This window comes from Brassica napus, chromosome A1 (genome assembly GCF_020379485.1).
Source record: "Brassica napus cultivar Da-Ae chromosome A1, Da-Ae, whole genome shotgun sequence".
Lineage (NCBI taxonomy): Eukaryota > Viridiplantae > Streptophyta > Magnoliopsida > Brassicales > Brassicaceae > Brassica > Brassica napus.
In genome coordinates, this window is record NC_063434.1 from 501445 (window position 1) to 512887 (window position 11443).

General features: G+C 38.2%; 3 protein-coding genes across 4 annotated transcripts; all 3 read left to right on the forward strand.

Moving 5' to 3' along the window:
- Positions 1 to 2836: 2836 nt before the first annotated feature.
- LOC106439341 (cytochrome P450 79B1) lies at positions 2837 to 5008 on the forward strand. Its single transcript, XM_013880761.3, has 2 exons — positions 2837 to 3980; positions 4163 to 5008. Exons 1-2 carry the CDS (start codon positions 2991 to 2993, stop codon positions 4793 to 4795), a joined length of 1623 nt encoding a protein of 540 aa, XP_013736215.2. The 5' UTR covers positions 2837 to 2990; the 3' UTR covers positions 4796 to 5008.
- A 197-nt stretch (positions 5009 to 5205) lies between these two features.
- Positions 5206 to 7898, forward strand: LOC125608039 (pentatricopeptide repeat-containing protein At4g39952, mitochondrial-like). The gene has a single exon (XM_048777784.1). The coding sequence runs from the start codon at positions 5436 to 5438 to the stop codon at positions 7770 to 7772; it is 2337 nt and encodes a 778-aa protein (XP_048633741.1). The 5' UTR covers positions 5206 to 5435; the 3' UTR covers positions 7773 to 7898.
- Positions 7899 to 8438: 540 nt separating this feature from the next.
- LOC111213622 (chaperone protein dnaJ A6, chloroplastic-like) lies at positions 8439 to 11443 on the forward strand. 2 transcript variants are annotated; one of them, XM_048777795.1, is made up of 8 exons: positions 8439 to 8607; positions 8984 to 9110; positions 9276 to 9423; positions 9565 to 9622; positions 9775 to 9817; positions 9999 to 10047; positions 10144 to 10227; positions 10318 to 11443. In XM_048777795.1, the coding sequence occupies exons 2-8, from the start codon at positions 8995 to 8997 to the stop codon at positions 11167 to 11169; spliced, it is 1350 nt and encodes a 449-aa protein (XP_048633752.1). In that variant the 5' UTR covers positions 8439 to 8607; positions 8984 to 8994; the 3' UTR covers positions 11170 to 11443. The 2 variants fall into 2 exon arrangements, with proteins under 2 accessions (XP_048633752.1, XP_048633753.1); XM_048777796.1 differs by having other exon boundaries at positions 8452 to 8607; positions 9279 to 9423.

Below are 11443 nucleotides of genomic sequence, written 5' to 3' on the forward strand. Positions count from 1 at the left end.
TTTTTTTTGTTAAGAGCTACAAACTTTTAATTGTTATTGCATTTGTACTATTAAATTGCTAATAAACCAATCCCATTTATGTGGTTTAGAGTTTAAACCTTAGTTACCCTTTTCCGCCGAAAAAAATCTTCATATCAACTGTTTTGCACTACTGGCGTTCTCACAGCACACTTCCGATGATAAGAGACCATGGAAATTTCTAAAAAAAAAAATTAATATTATAATGATTCATTTTTATTTTATTTTCTTAAACTAGTTAAAGCAGCTTGCGATCTTTGAGTAGGCTAAATAGTTTTTTAAACCTCTAATTTAAGATTTTTTTTCCATTATCTCTTCTAATTTTGTTTCTTCTTCTTTTCTTGAAATGTTTAGAATTTTCCCTAATACTATGATTGGAGGTGCTCTTACTATTTTTCAACAATTTCTGAAAAATTATTGCCAGAATATTAATAGTGTACTTTAATTAACTGAGAAGAATAACTCTAGGTAACAGAAAGAAAAAAACATTTTACTTTACAAAATTACCATAAATTTAAGGAAATATTTCATACATGGTTATGAAAACAGTAGGGCCAGTCATTCAGATTCGATATGTACGTATATATGTAAGAACTAAGAAGTGGACATTTTATTAGAAGAACTTACGATTTATTTTAATTATTTGGATATTTGGATATCTATCGCTCTACACATGCATGTCAGTATTTAGGTCACGCATTAAATCATGGTTACCTGGAGTGACTCATGCATGCACTGATTATAGTCATGAGTAAAATAGTATTCTCTAACTCAGGGGCGGCTCTTGGCATGTGCTAGAGGAGCAAAAGCACAGGGTCCATATTTTTTGACAGAAATTTTTTTTATATTTAGGGTCCATTTTTGTAGAAAAAAAGGCCCTCAAAATATTATGACAATACATAATTTATTCCATCATGCACAGGGTCCATCACATATTATATTAACTGATCGATCTTATTACCACAATACCACCTTGTGATTTTGAAGTCTATTTGAGAGTCCGATCTCTCTACAAATATACACTTGGATTCATGCACGCAATAACATATCGTGGATAGCCAAAATGATTTCATTTGTTAAAGTAACGAGAAAGACAAAAAGTTGCGGTCAATCTTATCATAAGATAAAAAGAAAAAAAAAAAGACTAAAGAGTGACGGTTAGTTTTGAACGACTTCGATCATGCGATTTATATACGTCGTCATCAAAGACAATAAAATATTTAAATGGAAGATTATATATATATATATATATAAATTATACCATTTTAAAATACTATTAGCATTTCAAATTCAACCACATTAATTTCTAGTAATAATTTTGTTAGTAGAAATCAGTGATTGAGCTTTGGAGGACATTTTATAATTTTACAACGGATCCCACACAAGAGTCGCTCGTTTTAATTAGGTATGGTCCTTGTTTTTATCTCATATTCAACTTTGTTACATCCTTGTTTTTTTAACTTTTTTGTCAAGGTGTAACAAAACTTAGATCTACATTTCTTGTAAATCTTTTTTTATTTATATGATATTTACCTTTTAGCAAAAAAAAAAATTAGGTATGGTGATGGATTAAAAAATATATCTGATATTTCAAGTGTAAAATAAGTGACGTCAGTTACTAGTTGTACTCTCTATTCATCAAATATTGGGTACACGAGTTGACCATACAAATTACGAAATGAGTATTGACTAAGTTAGTAAGCAACTTTGGATCTTCCCATATTATTTGACTCCAATTTTCACGAGGGTTTTTGGCAGGTGAACTCTACCTAAAACAACTCCACAGAAAATGACTTTTTATTATACTTGGCAAATAACTATTCATTCACAATCTATAGAAGGGGAAACAAATCAAATTTACACTATTTCAAATATAGATTATCAAACCCCTTTTTGTCGTTGCCTACATGAACAGAAAAAAATGACACATGTTTGGTAGAACCAAAAAGAAACAAAAGGCATTGATAAATGAATACACCATCTGCTTCTAGGATACACTAATTAACTACAAACTCAGAGAATTTGTAGTCACAGCTGTTAAATTCTGTTTATGTGCATGTAATCAACGTATAATATTGTGCATTGACTGCATTCTTATGTTTTATATATAGGTTTTGGTCCAACAAATTACTCGCGAGGTTAAAAATTATAATGCATTTTTTTTTTGAAAATGGCTTTAATTATAATGCATTATTATATGGGAGACATTATATATCTCAAATGATTCTAACACTATGATATATTAGACATATAGTGTCAAAGTGGTTGATTCTCTTAGATATAAAAACTCTTATCATAGCATAATCAAAATGTTAGATATATATATACACTTAATTAAAGTAAAATAAAGGATGCACAGATGAAATTTCTACACTATTTTTGGATAGTTCTCTGATTTTTTATGTTCGATTTTTTCAGCCAAGGTATAAATGTTTTCATTCATATATTTTTCTTTATAACATCAATTATAAGCAAGTTTATAGAAGTTATATATATATCCTGAATTCCTCAAATATATCATAAGTATCATAGAGGAATAATAATTGTCTAAAACTGTATTGGTTGTTCGGCTGATTTTTTAAGTGCATTTATAACACGAGGAATTTTGGCAGGTCACCAATAAAAACAGTTAGAATATTTAAAATTCCCATCCAAAAATTTATTACCAAACATTCTATTAAAATATAGATAATTTGAAACGTTGGAATCGTATAAGTTTTCAACAATGGTGGTAGTAATCAAGATGGACCCGACCCACGCTGGCTACGCACACATCGGCTACCAACATTTTCCTCACTCCTTCCTTTTTCTTTCCAACACATGAGGGTATTAAAGTCATTCCACATAACACAACGACCAGTAAAACCATATAAATTGGAAGGTGAGGCTCTAATCCATGCAGAGAAAACAATAACACACAACATACTTTGATTCTTCTTCTCTGCTCTCTCTCTCTCTCTCTACTCGAAAACATGAACACCTTTACCTCAAACTCTTCGGATCTCACTTCCACTACAACGCAAACGTCTCCGTTCAGCAACATGTATCTCCTCACAACGCTCCAGGCCTTTGCGGCTATAACCTTGGTGATGCTTCTCAAGAAAGTCTTCACGACGGATAAAAAGAAATTGTCTCTCCCGCCGGGTCCCACCGGATGGCCGATCATCGGAATGGTTCCAACGATGCTAAAGAGCCGTCCCGTTTTCCGGTGGCTCCACAGCATCATGAAGCAGCTAAACACCGAGATAGCCTGCGTGAGGCTAGGAAACACTCACGTGATCACCGTCACATGCCCGAAGATAGCACGTGAGATACTCAAGCAACAAGACGCTCTCTTCGCCTCGAGACCCATGACTTACGCACAGAATGTCCTCTCTAACGGATACAAAACATGCGTGATCACTCCCTTCGGTGAACAATTCAAGAAAATGAGGAAAGTCGTGATGACTGAACTCGTTTGTCCCGCGAGGCACAGGTGGCTTCACCAGAAGAGAGCTGAAGAGAACGACCATTTAACCGCTTGGGTATACAACTTGGTCAAGAACTCTGGCTCAGTCGATTTTCGGTTTGTCACGAGGCATTACTGTGGAAATGCTATCAAGAAGCTTATGTTCGGGACAAGAACGTTCTCTGAAAACACCGCACCTGACGGTGGACCAACCGCTGAGGATATCGAGCATATGGAAGCTATGTTCGAAGCATTAGGGTTTACTTTCTCCTTTTGTATCTCTGATTATCTACCTATGCTCACTGGACTTGATCTTAACGGCCACGAGAAGATCATGAGGGATTCGAGTGCTATTATGGACAAGTATCACGATCCTATCGTCGATGCAAGGATCAAGATGTGGAGAGAAGGAAAGAGAACTCAAATCGAGGATTTTCTAGACATTTTTATTTCTATCAAGGATGAACAAGGCAACCCATTGCTTACCGCCGATGAAATCAAACCCACCATTAAGGTAATAATCACGTTACATTTATTTATAAAAAATATAACACAATAATTTTTTTAATTTGAAAATGTTAAAAAATTAAAACAAACGAATATATGCTAGCTACCACTAGATATTACTACTCATGTGTTACATTACATGATGAAGAAAATATACTAAAAAGTCTAAATGTATTTATGATCAAACAGGAACTTGTAATGGCGGCGCCAGACAATCCATCAAACGCTGTCGAGTGGGCCATGGCGGAGATGGTGAACAAACCGGAGATACTCCATAAAGCAATGGAAGAAATAGACAGAGTTGTCGGAAAAGAAAGACTTGTCCAAGAATCCGACATCCCAAAACTAAACTACGTCAAAGCTATCCTCCGTGAAGCCTTCCGCCTCCATCCCGTAGCGGCCTTTAACCTCCCGCACGTGGCACTTTCCGACGCAACCGTCGCCGGATATCACATCCCTAAAGGGAGTCAAGTCCTTCTCAGTCGATATGGGTTGGGCCGTAACCCAAAAGTTTGGGCTGACCCCTTGAGCTTTAAACCGGAGAGACATCTCAACGAATGCTCGGAAGTTACTTTGACGGAGAACGATCTCCGGTTTATCTCGTTTAGTACCGGGAAAAGAGGTTGTGCTGCTCCGGCTTTAGGTACGGCGTTGACCACGATGATGCTCGCGAGACTTCTTCAAGGTTTCACTTGGAAGCTGCCGGAGAATGAGACACGCGTTGAGCTGATGGAGTCTAGCCATGATATGTTTTTGGCTAAACCATTGGTTATGGTCGGTGAGTTGAGACTCCCAGAGCATCTTTACCCGACGGTGAAGTAAGAATAAAACGACGGCGTATATATTTTATTAAATAACTTCTACGTACTTATGTAATTAACCACAGAGTTTGGTCGGTTTCTCCGGTTACCAGAAGATAATCGGTTAATATATGAACAAACTTGTGCTTGGTTTTGGTATCTTTTGGGTTGGGTACACTTGAATTGTGTGTCCTTTTCTTTTCTTTTAATTTCAATAAAATTTTGTTCTTTTCTATTTCTTGGTTCTTTTTATAATAATAAGAACCAATTTCTTTAGCAACAAATTATGTGTGTGTGTGTGTTATAAATTGCTTTTCCATCCACTAAATTAATTATATATTAAAAATATAACATGTAGTATCACATAAAAATTGAAAACATTATTTGTATTTATTTTAAAAGGTAGAGAGATTTACTCCATCCATTTCAAAATAATAAATGTTTTTAAAAATTTACTTTTAAGTTATAATGATAAATTATAAATTATAAATTCAAAAATAGTTGTATTTATTGAATTCATGAAAAATAATAAAACAAAAATAATACATTTAATAATTAATTTGTTATAAATAGGTGTAAAATCTACAAAACATCATTTAAGAAAAAACGGAGGTAGTATAAATTAAAGTCACCATAGATTCAAATCGATAAAGGCCCATGCGATGCTAATACCGAAACGAGCCTGTCTCTTCTTCAAACCCAGACTTGTCACTGTCCGAACACTCTCTTCTTCAAGCTACATCGATCATCATATAAGAGTGATTCTCAGTGATCAAATCTCGACTCTAGAATCTCTCCGCAAACACCACGCTCTCATCATCACAGGAGGAAACTCAGACAACATCTTCGTCGCTTCGAAGCTGATTCAATCCTACGCTTCCTTCGGCAAACCAAATCTATCTTCCAATGTCTTCGACTCGGTTCGTCAAAGAGATGTCTTTCTATGGAACTCCATCATCAAAGCGCATTGCTCCAACGGAGATTACCCAAAAGCGCTGTCTTTCTTCTTCTCGATGCTCTTGTCTTCCCAATCGCTTGATCATTTCACCGCTCCGATGGTTATCTCCGCTTGCGCGGAGCTCACGTGGCACGAGATTGGGTGTTTAGTTCACGGATTGGTTTTGAAACACGGAGGCTTCGAACGGAACTGCGCGGTGGGAGCTTCCTTTGTTTATTTTTACTCAAAGTGTGGGTTTTTAGAAGATGCGCGTAATGTGTTCGACGAAATGCCTGAGAGAGATGTGTTCGCTTGGACCGCGGTTATAAACGGGCATGTTCAGAATGGTGAGAGCGAGAGAGGTATTGAGTATCTTCGGAAGATGCATAGCGTTGGTTCTGAAGATGATGGTGAGAAGCTGAATGCGAGAACGTTGGAGTGTGGGTTCCAAGCTTGTGTGAATTTGGGAGCTTTGAGAGAAGGAAGGTGTCTTCATGGTTTTGCGGTTAAAACCGGTTTAGCTTCTTCGACTTTTTCGTTTTATACAAAATGTGGGAATCCAGCTGAGGCTTATCTTGCTTTCCGTGAGCTTGGCGATGATGAAGAAGATGTGTTTTCGTGGACATCGATTATAGCTTTGCTGGCGAGATCAGGGGACATGGAGGGAAGTTTCGGTATGTTTTGGGAGATGCAGAGTAAGGGAATACAGGCGGATGGAGTTGTCGTTAGCTGTTTGATTAATGAGTTAGGTAAGATGATGCTTGTCGCTCAAGGTAAAGCCTTCCACGGGTTTGTAATAAGGCGTTGTTTTTCTTTAGACGGTACAGTTTGCAATGCCTTGCTGTCCATGTACTGCAAACTCGAGCTTCTCTCTGTGGCTGAGAAGCTTTTCTGTAGGATTCGTGAGGAAGGAGACAAAGAAGCTTGGAATACGATGGTTAAAGGCTACGGTAAAATGAAATGTGACGTGAAGTGCATCGAGTTGTTTAAAAAGATTCTGAACCTTGGCGTTGAGATTGACTCTGGTAGCTTGGTCTCTGTCATATCTTCGTGTTCACACGTAGGAGCAGTGCTACTGGGGAAGTCGTTGCATTGCTATGCTCTCAAGACTAGCTTTGATCTCGCCGCTTCAGTGGTGAACTCCCTCATTGATTTGTATGGAAAGATGGGAGATTTGACTGTCGCTTGGAGGATGTTTAGTGAAGCGGATAAGAGCAGCGTTGTCACTTGGAACTCAATGATTGCGTCATATGTTCACTGTGAGCGATCCGACAAGGCCATTGCGTTGTTCGATAGAATGATCTCTGAGAATTTCAAACCGAGCTCAATAACTTTGGTGACTGTGCTAATGGCTTGTGCTAATACTGGTTCTCTGGAGAAAGGGGAGAAGATTCATCGGTACATCACTGAGACAGAGCACGAGATGAGTCTCTCTCTCACAACTGCTCTGATCGACATGTACGCTAAATCCGGACAGCTAGAAAAGTCACGACAGCTGTTCAACAATGCAGATCAAAAGGATGCGGTTTGTTGGAACGTAATGATCTCAGGCTATGGAATGCACGGAGACGTCGAATCGGCTATAGAGCTTTTTGAGCAGATGGAAGAGTCTGATGATGTTGAACCAACCGGGCCTACGTTTCTCGCACTTCTCTCAGCTTGCACGCACGCGGGTCTAGTCGAACAAGGCAAAACACTTTTCCTAAAGATGCAACAGTACAACGTGAAACCAAGTTTGAAGCATTACTCGTGTCTGGTGGATCTTCTATCCCGGTCTGGTGATTTGGAGGAAGCTGAAGCCACGGTCATGTCAATGCCGTTCGCTCCAGATGGAGCTATATGGGGAACTTTGTTGAGCTCGTGCATGACTCACGAGGAGTATGAGATGGGGATACGAATGGCGGAGCTAGCGGTGGGTAGTGATCCGGGGAACGATGGTTATTATATAATGCTTGCGAACATGTACAGCGCTGCAGGTAAGTGGGAAGAGGCGGAGAGGGCAAGAGAGAGGATGAAGGAAAGTGGAGTTGGGAAGAAAGCTGGACATAGTGTAGTCTATTAGTGAATCTTTTAAAACAAAATGCGAATAATCATCCTGTAATTGCAGGATCTATCACATTTAATCGGACATTGACCCGACATTAAATTTTAATCTAATTTTAAATAAATAAATTTATTTATATAAGTATATAATTTATTTTTATAAAACTTCATATTATTAAAATCTAAAAAATTATATGAAAATAAATTGATAACTTTTCAAAAGTTTTATAAAATTATAATGAAAACTAGATAAATGTTAAAAACAAAATGTTTTTAATGAAATCTTTTTTAAATTTACAATTTTTATTTATTTTTTAAATTTAAATTTGAGAAACCAAATTTTAATATCAAATCGAATTTATTAGCCATTAAAATTTGGTTTCAAATCGAATTTAACCAGTTTTGACTGAGTTTATTGGCTTAATTCAAATTCGGTTTTTAACACAATCTAAAACCGGTTAGAAGTCACGGTTCACACTCGGTCTAATTGAAATTCGGTTTTAAACACAATCTGAAAGTGGTTAGAAGAGCAAGTCACGGTTCGCACTCGGTTTAATTCAAATTCGAGTTTTAACACAATCTGAAACCGGCCGGTGAGGTTCCGTCTCACTCGGGTTGTGATGAGTAATTTTGTTTAATTTGATTAAACCGATTCAGTTGATAGTTATGTAATCAAACCGGTGACCTACCTCTCCAGTTAATAAAATTTAATAATTTTGAATTAAAAAGAAATAAGAAAAAAGGGTTGGAGTGTGAGGAGTCTTTCATTTGTAGAGAGAGAGCTTTTCTTATCTACCGCACAACTCTCTCTCTCGCTTCTCTTCTCTTCTCCCGTCGTCACCCATTCGATAGCGGTAAGATTCAGCTTCTTTCTCCTTCCTCTGTATTCTCCGCGGCTGTTTGTTCTCTCTTCATCGCTTGGAATCATCCAGAAAATGTTGTTTGGTTGATTTATTCTTATCCTCAGTAGAGCACCCCCCAGCTCGTGGTTAAGAGCTAAATTACCATCGTATTTCTTCATAAAGCTTTGTCCTTTTCTATGGTTAATATGGTGAAAGTGAAGTTCTTTTAGTTTTTCTGAAGTCTGTTATCGGGTGAAATTCTCATGAAATGAAATTGCATAAATCTTATTAGGTGTTTGAAAAAGCTTGAATCTTTTGTGTGTTTGGTTGTTAAAGAAAGTGGACTTGTTGCTAGGTTTATCTAGAAAAGACTTGTTTGTGTTTGCAGGGGAGTGTGATATGGCTCTTATACAATTTGGAAGCTCATCATGTGTTGCTCAGTGGGGGATTCGTCGTCCTCATGTTGCTGTCAAGGCTTCTTACTATCCAACCAGATTGGAATCTCACCATGACAAGTAAGAGTCTTTAACTTTTACCATAGCCTTAATTTGTTGAGATTGCTTCTTACCATTGCACAGAGTATATAATTGCTGTAAAGTTTGTAGTTTTACTGCTTTGTAGAGTTTTATGTATCTGAAGACGGCTAATAATGGATTTGTTTGAATTGTGATAACCTTTAGGAGTTGCATCAGCCAAATAAATTGTCTGGGAGCTTCACAGTCGAGTATGTTCTCACATGGCTCCTTGCCCTTCTTGTCACTAGTTACGGGACAGTCCCGTAATACACATTCTCGTAGAGGAGCTCGCTTCACCGTTAGAGCCGATACTGTATGTTAACATCTCTCACTTTAGATATTTAATGATTATGCTAATGATGACAATTCCCTTCTTTTTTTTATTATATCATGAGCTGAATGAAGTAATTTTGATGTTTTTAGGCTAAAGATTTGATTGTTTTTCAATTTCCAGGATTTCTATTCTGTCCTTGGAGTCTCCAAAACTGCAACCAAAGCTGAGATTAAAAGCGGTATGTCAATTTCTTTTTCACTAACTACAACAACCATGTGTAGCTTTCATCAACGATTCCATTTGAGCTTTCATTTGTTCTGCTTTTGAGTTGTGCCTTTTCAAAATTCAAGCAAAGGATAATTGTTTTCTCCTCTCCACCTATTTTTTCAGCTTATCGGAAGCTCGCTAGGAGTTACCATCCAGACGTGAACAAGTAAGTGGAAACTTTAGTGTGTTTCTTTACTACAATATCTGTAACTCTTTGGTTTAGTTTCCCTACATGAACCGATCATATAACCACCAACCTTTAAAAATATGACAGCACTGTCTAAGAAGCTGAAGATAAGTTCTGAACGTATTACTCATCATTGTTCTGTTTATACTTATGACTACAGGGATGCTGGGGCAGAAGATAAATTCAAAGAAATAAGTAACGCATATGAGGTGAGTTCCATACTTCTTCTTTTGATGTTCTTATCTCTTTTTCATGACTGTGCTGTTACTTTAAAGAGCCTTAAACATGTTTCATTATGATTGCAGATCTTATCAGACGATGAGAAAAGATCTCTATACGACAGATACGGCGAGGCAGGAGTTAAAGGTGCCGGAATGGGAGGCATGGGGGTACATACATACACATACATATACACTTCTGCTTCTAAGACATCTCAATCAACAAGATCTAAAGAAGCTGCTTTTGTTTAACTTTTGTAGGATTACAGCAACCCCTTTGATCTATTCGAATCTCTCTTCGAAGGAATGGGCGGGATGGGAGGCGGAATGGGCAGCAGAGGCGGTTCAAGAAGCAGAGCCGTCGACGGCGAAGACGAGTACTACTCCCTAATCCTAGACTTCAAAGAAGCCGTCTTCGGCGTCGAGAAAGAGATAGAGATCTCCCGGCTTGAGAGCTGCGGGACCTGCAACGGCTCAGGAGCCAAAGCAGGAACCAAACCGACCAAATGCAAAACATGCGGCGGTCAAGGCCAAGTCGTAGCGTCAACAAGAACACCCCTCGGCGTGTTCCAGCAAGTCATGACTTGCTCTCCCTGCAACGGCACAGGAGAGGTTTCAAAGCCCTGCGGCGCGTGCTCGGGAGACGGACGCGTGAGGAGGACTAAAAGGATCAGTCTCAAGGTTCCAGCTGGTGTGGATTCAGGGAGCAGGTTGAGAGTGAGAGGAGAAGGGAACGCAGGGAAGAGAGGAGGGTCGTCTGGTGATCTTTTTGCTGTTATTGAAGTGATTCCTGATCCGATATTGAAGAGGGATGATACTAATATATTGTATACGTGTAAGATATCGTATGTGGATGCGATCTTGGGGACGACTTTGAAGGTTCCGACGGTTGATGGGACGGTGGATTTGAAAGTACCCGCGGGGACGCAGCCGAGCACGACGCTGGTGATGGCGAAGAAGGGAGTGCCGGTGTTGAACAAGAGTAAGATGAGAGGTGATCAGCTGGTGAGAGTGCAGGTGGAGATTCCGAAGAGGTTGAGTAAAGAGGAGAAGAAGCTTGTTGAGGAGCTTGCTGATATGAGCAAGAACAAGGTAGCTAATAGCAGGAGGTAAAAAGAAAAATGTGGTGGTGTTACATAAGATTCATCATCATCATCCTCTGCTTTGTGATCTTTCTATTGGTTCTTCTAGTGATGAAGAAGAAAAACTTATTAGGTGAGAGGAAAATTGAAGAAGACTTTCTTTGGTTTTTCCTCTATAATTTTTGTTTTTTTTTTTTACTTTTTAAAACAGGATTTTATGGTGGGATTGATCAGGGCTCAAAATAGGTCTTGTTTGTATTTGTACTGCTATTTATATAGTATTTGAATCTTCTTCTTTTTTTTGA

Excerpts from the sequence above, each read along its gene's own strand:
- LOC106439341 (XM_013880761.3), top strand. The coding sequence starts at position 2,991 with ATGAACACCTTTACCTCAAACTCTTCGGATCTCACTTCCACTACAACG. Across the intron at positions 3,981-4,162 it reads AAATCAAACCCACCATTAAG|GAACTTGTAATGGCGGCGCC; the intron begins GTAATAATCACG and ends ATGATCAAACAG.
- LOC125608039 (XM_048777784.1), top strand. The coding sequence starts at position 5,436 with ATGCTAATACCGAAACGAGCCTGTCTCTTCTTCAAACCCAGACTTGTC.
- LOC111213622 (XM_048777795.1), top strand. The coding sequence starts at position 8,995 with ATGGCTCTTATACAATTTGGAAGCTCATCATGTGTTGCTCAGTGGGGG. Across the intron at positions 9,818-9,998 it reads TACCATCCAGACGTGAACAA|GGATGCTGGGGCAGAAGATA; the intron begins GTAAGTGGAAAC and ends TTATGACTACAG. Across the intron at positions 10,048-10,143 it reads AAATAAGTAACGCATATGAG|ATCTTATCAGACGATGAGAA; the intron begins GTGAGTTCCATA and ends TTATGATTGCAG.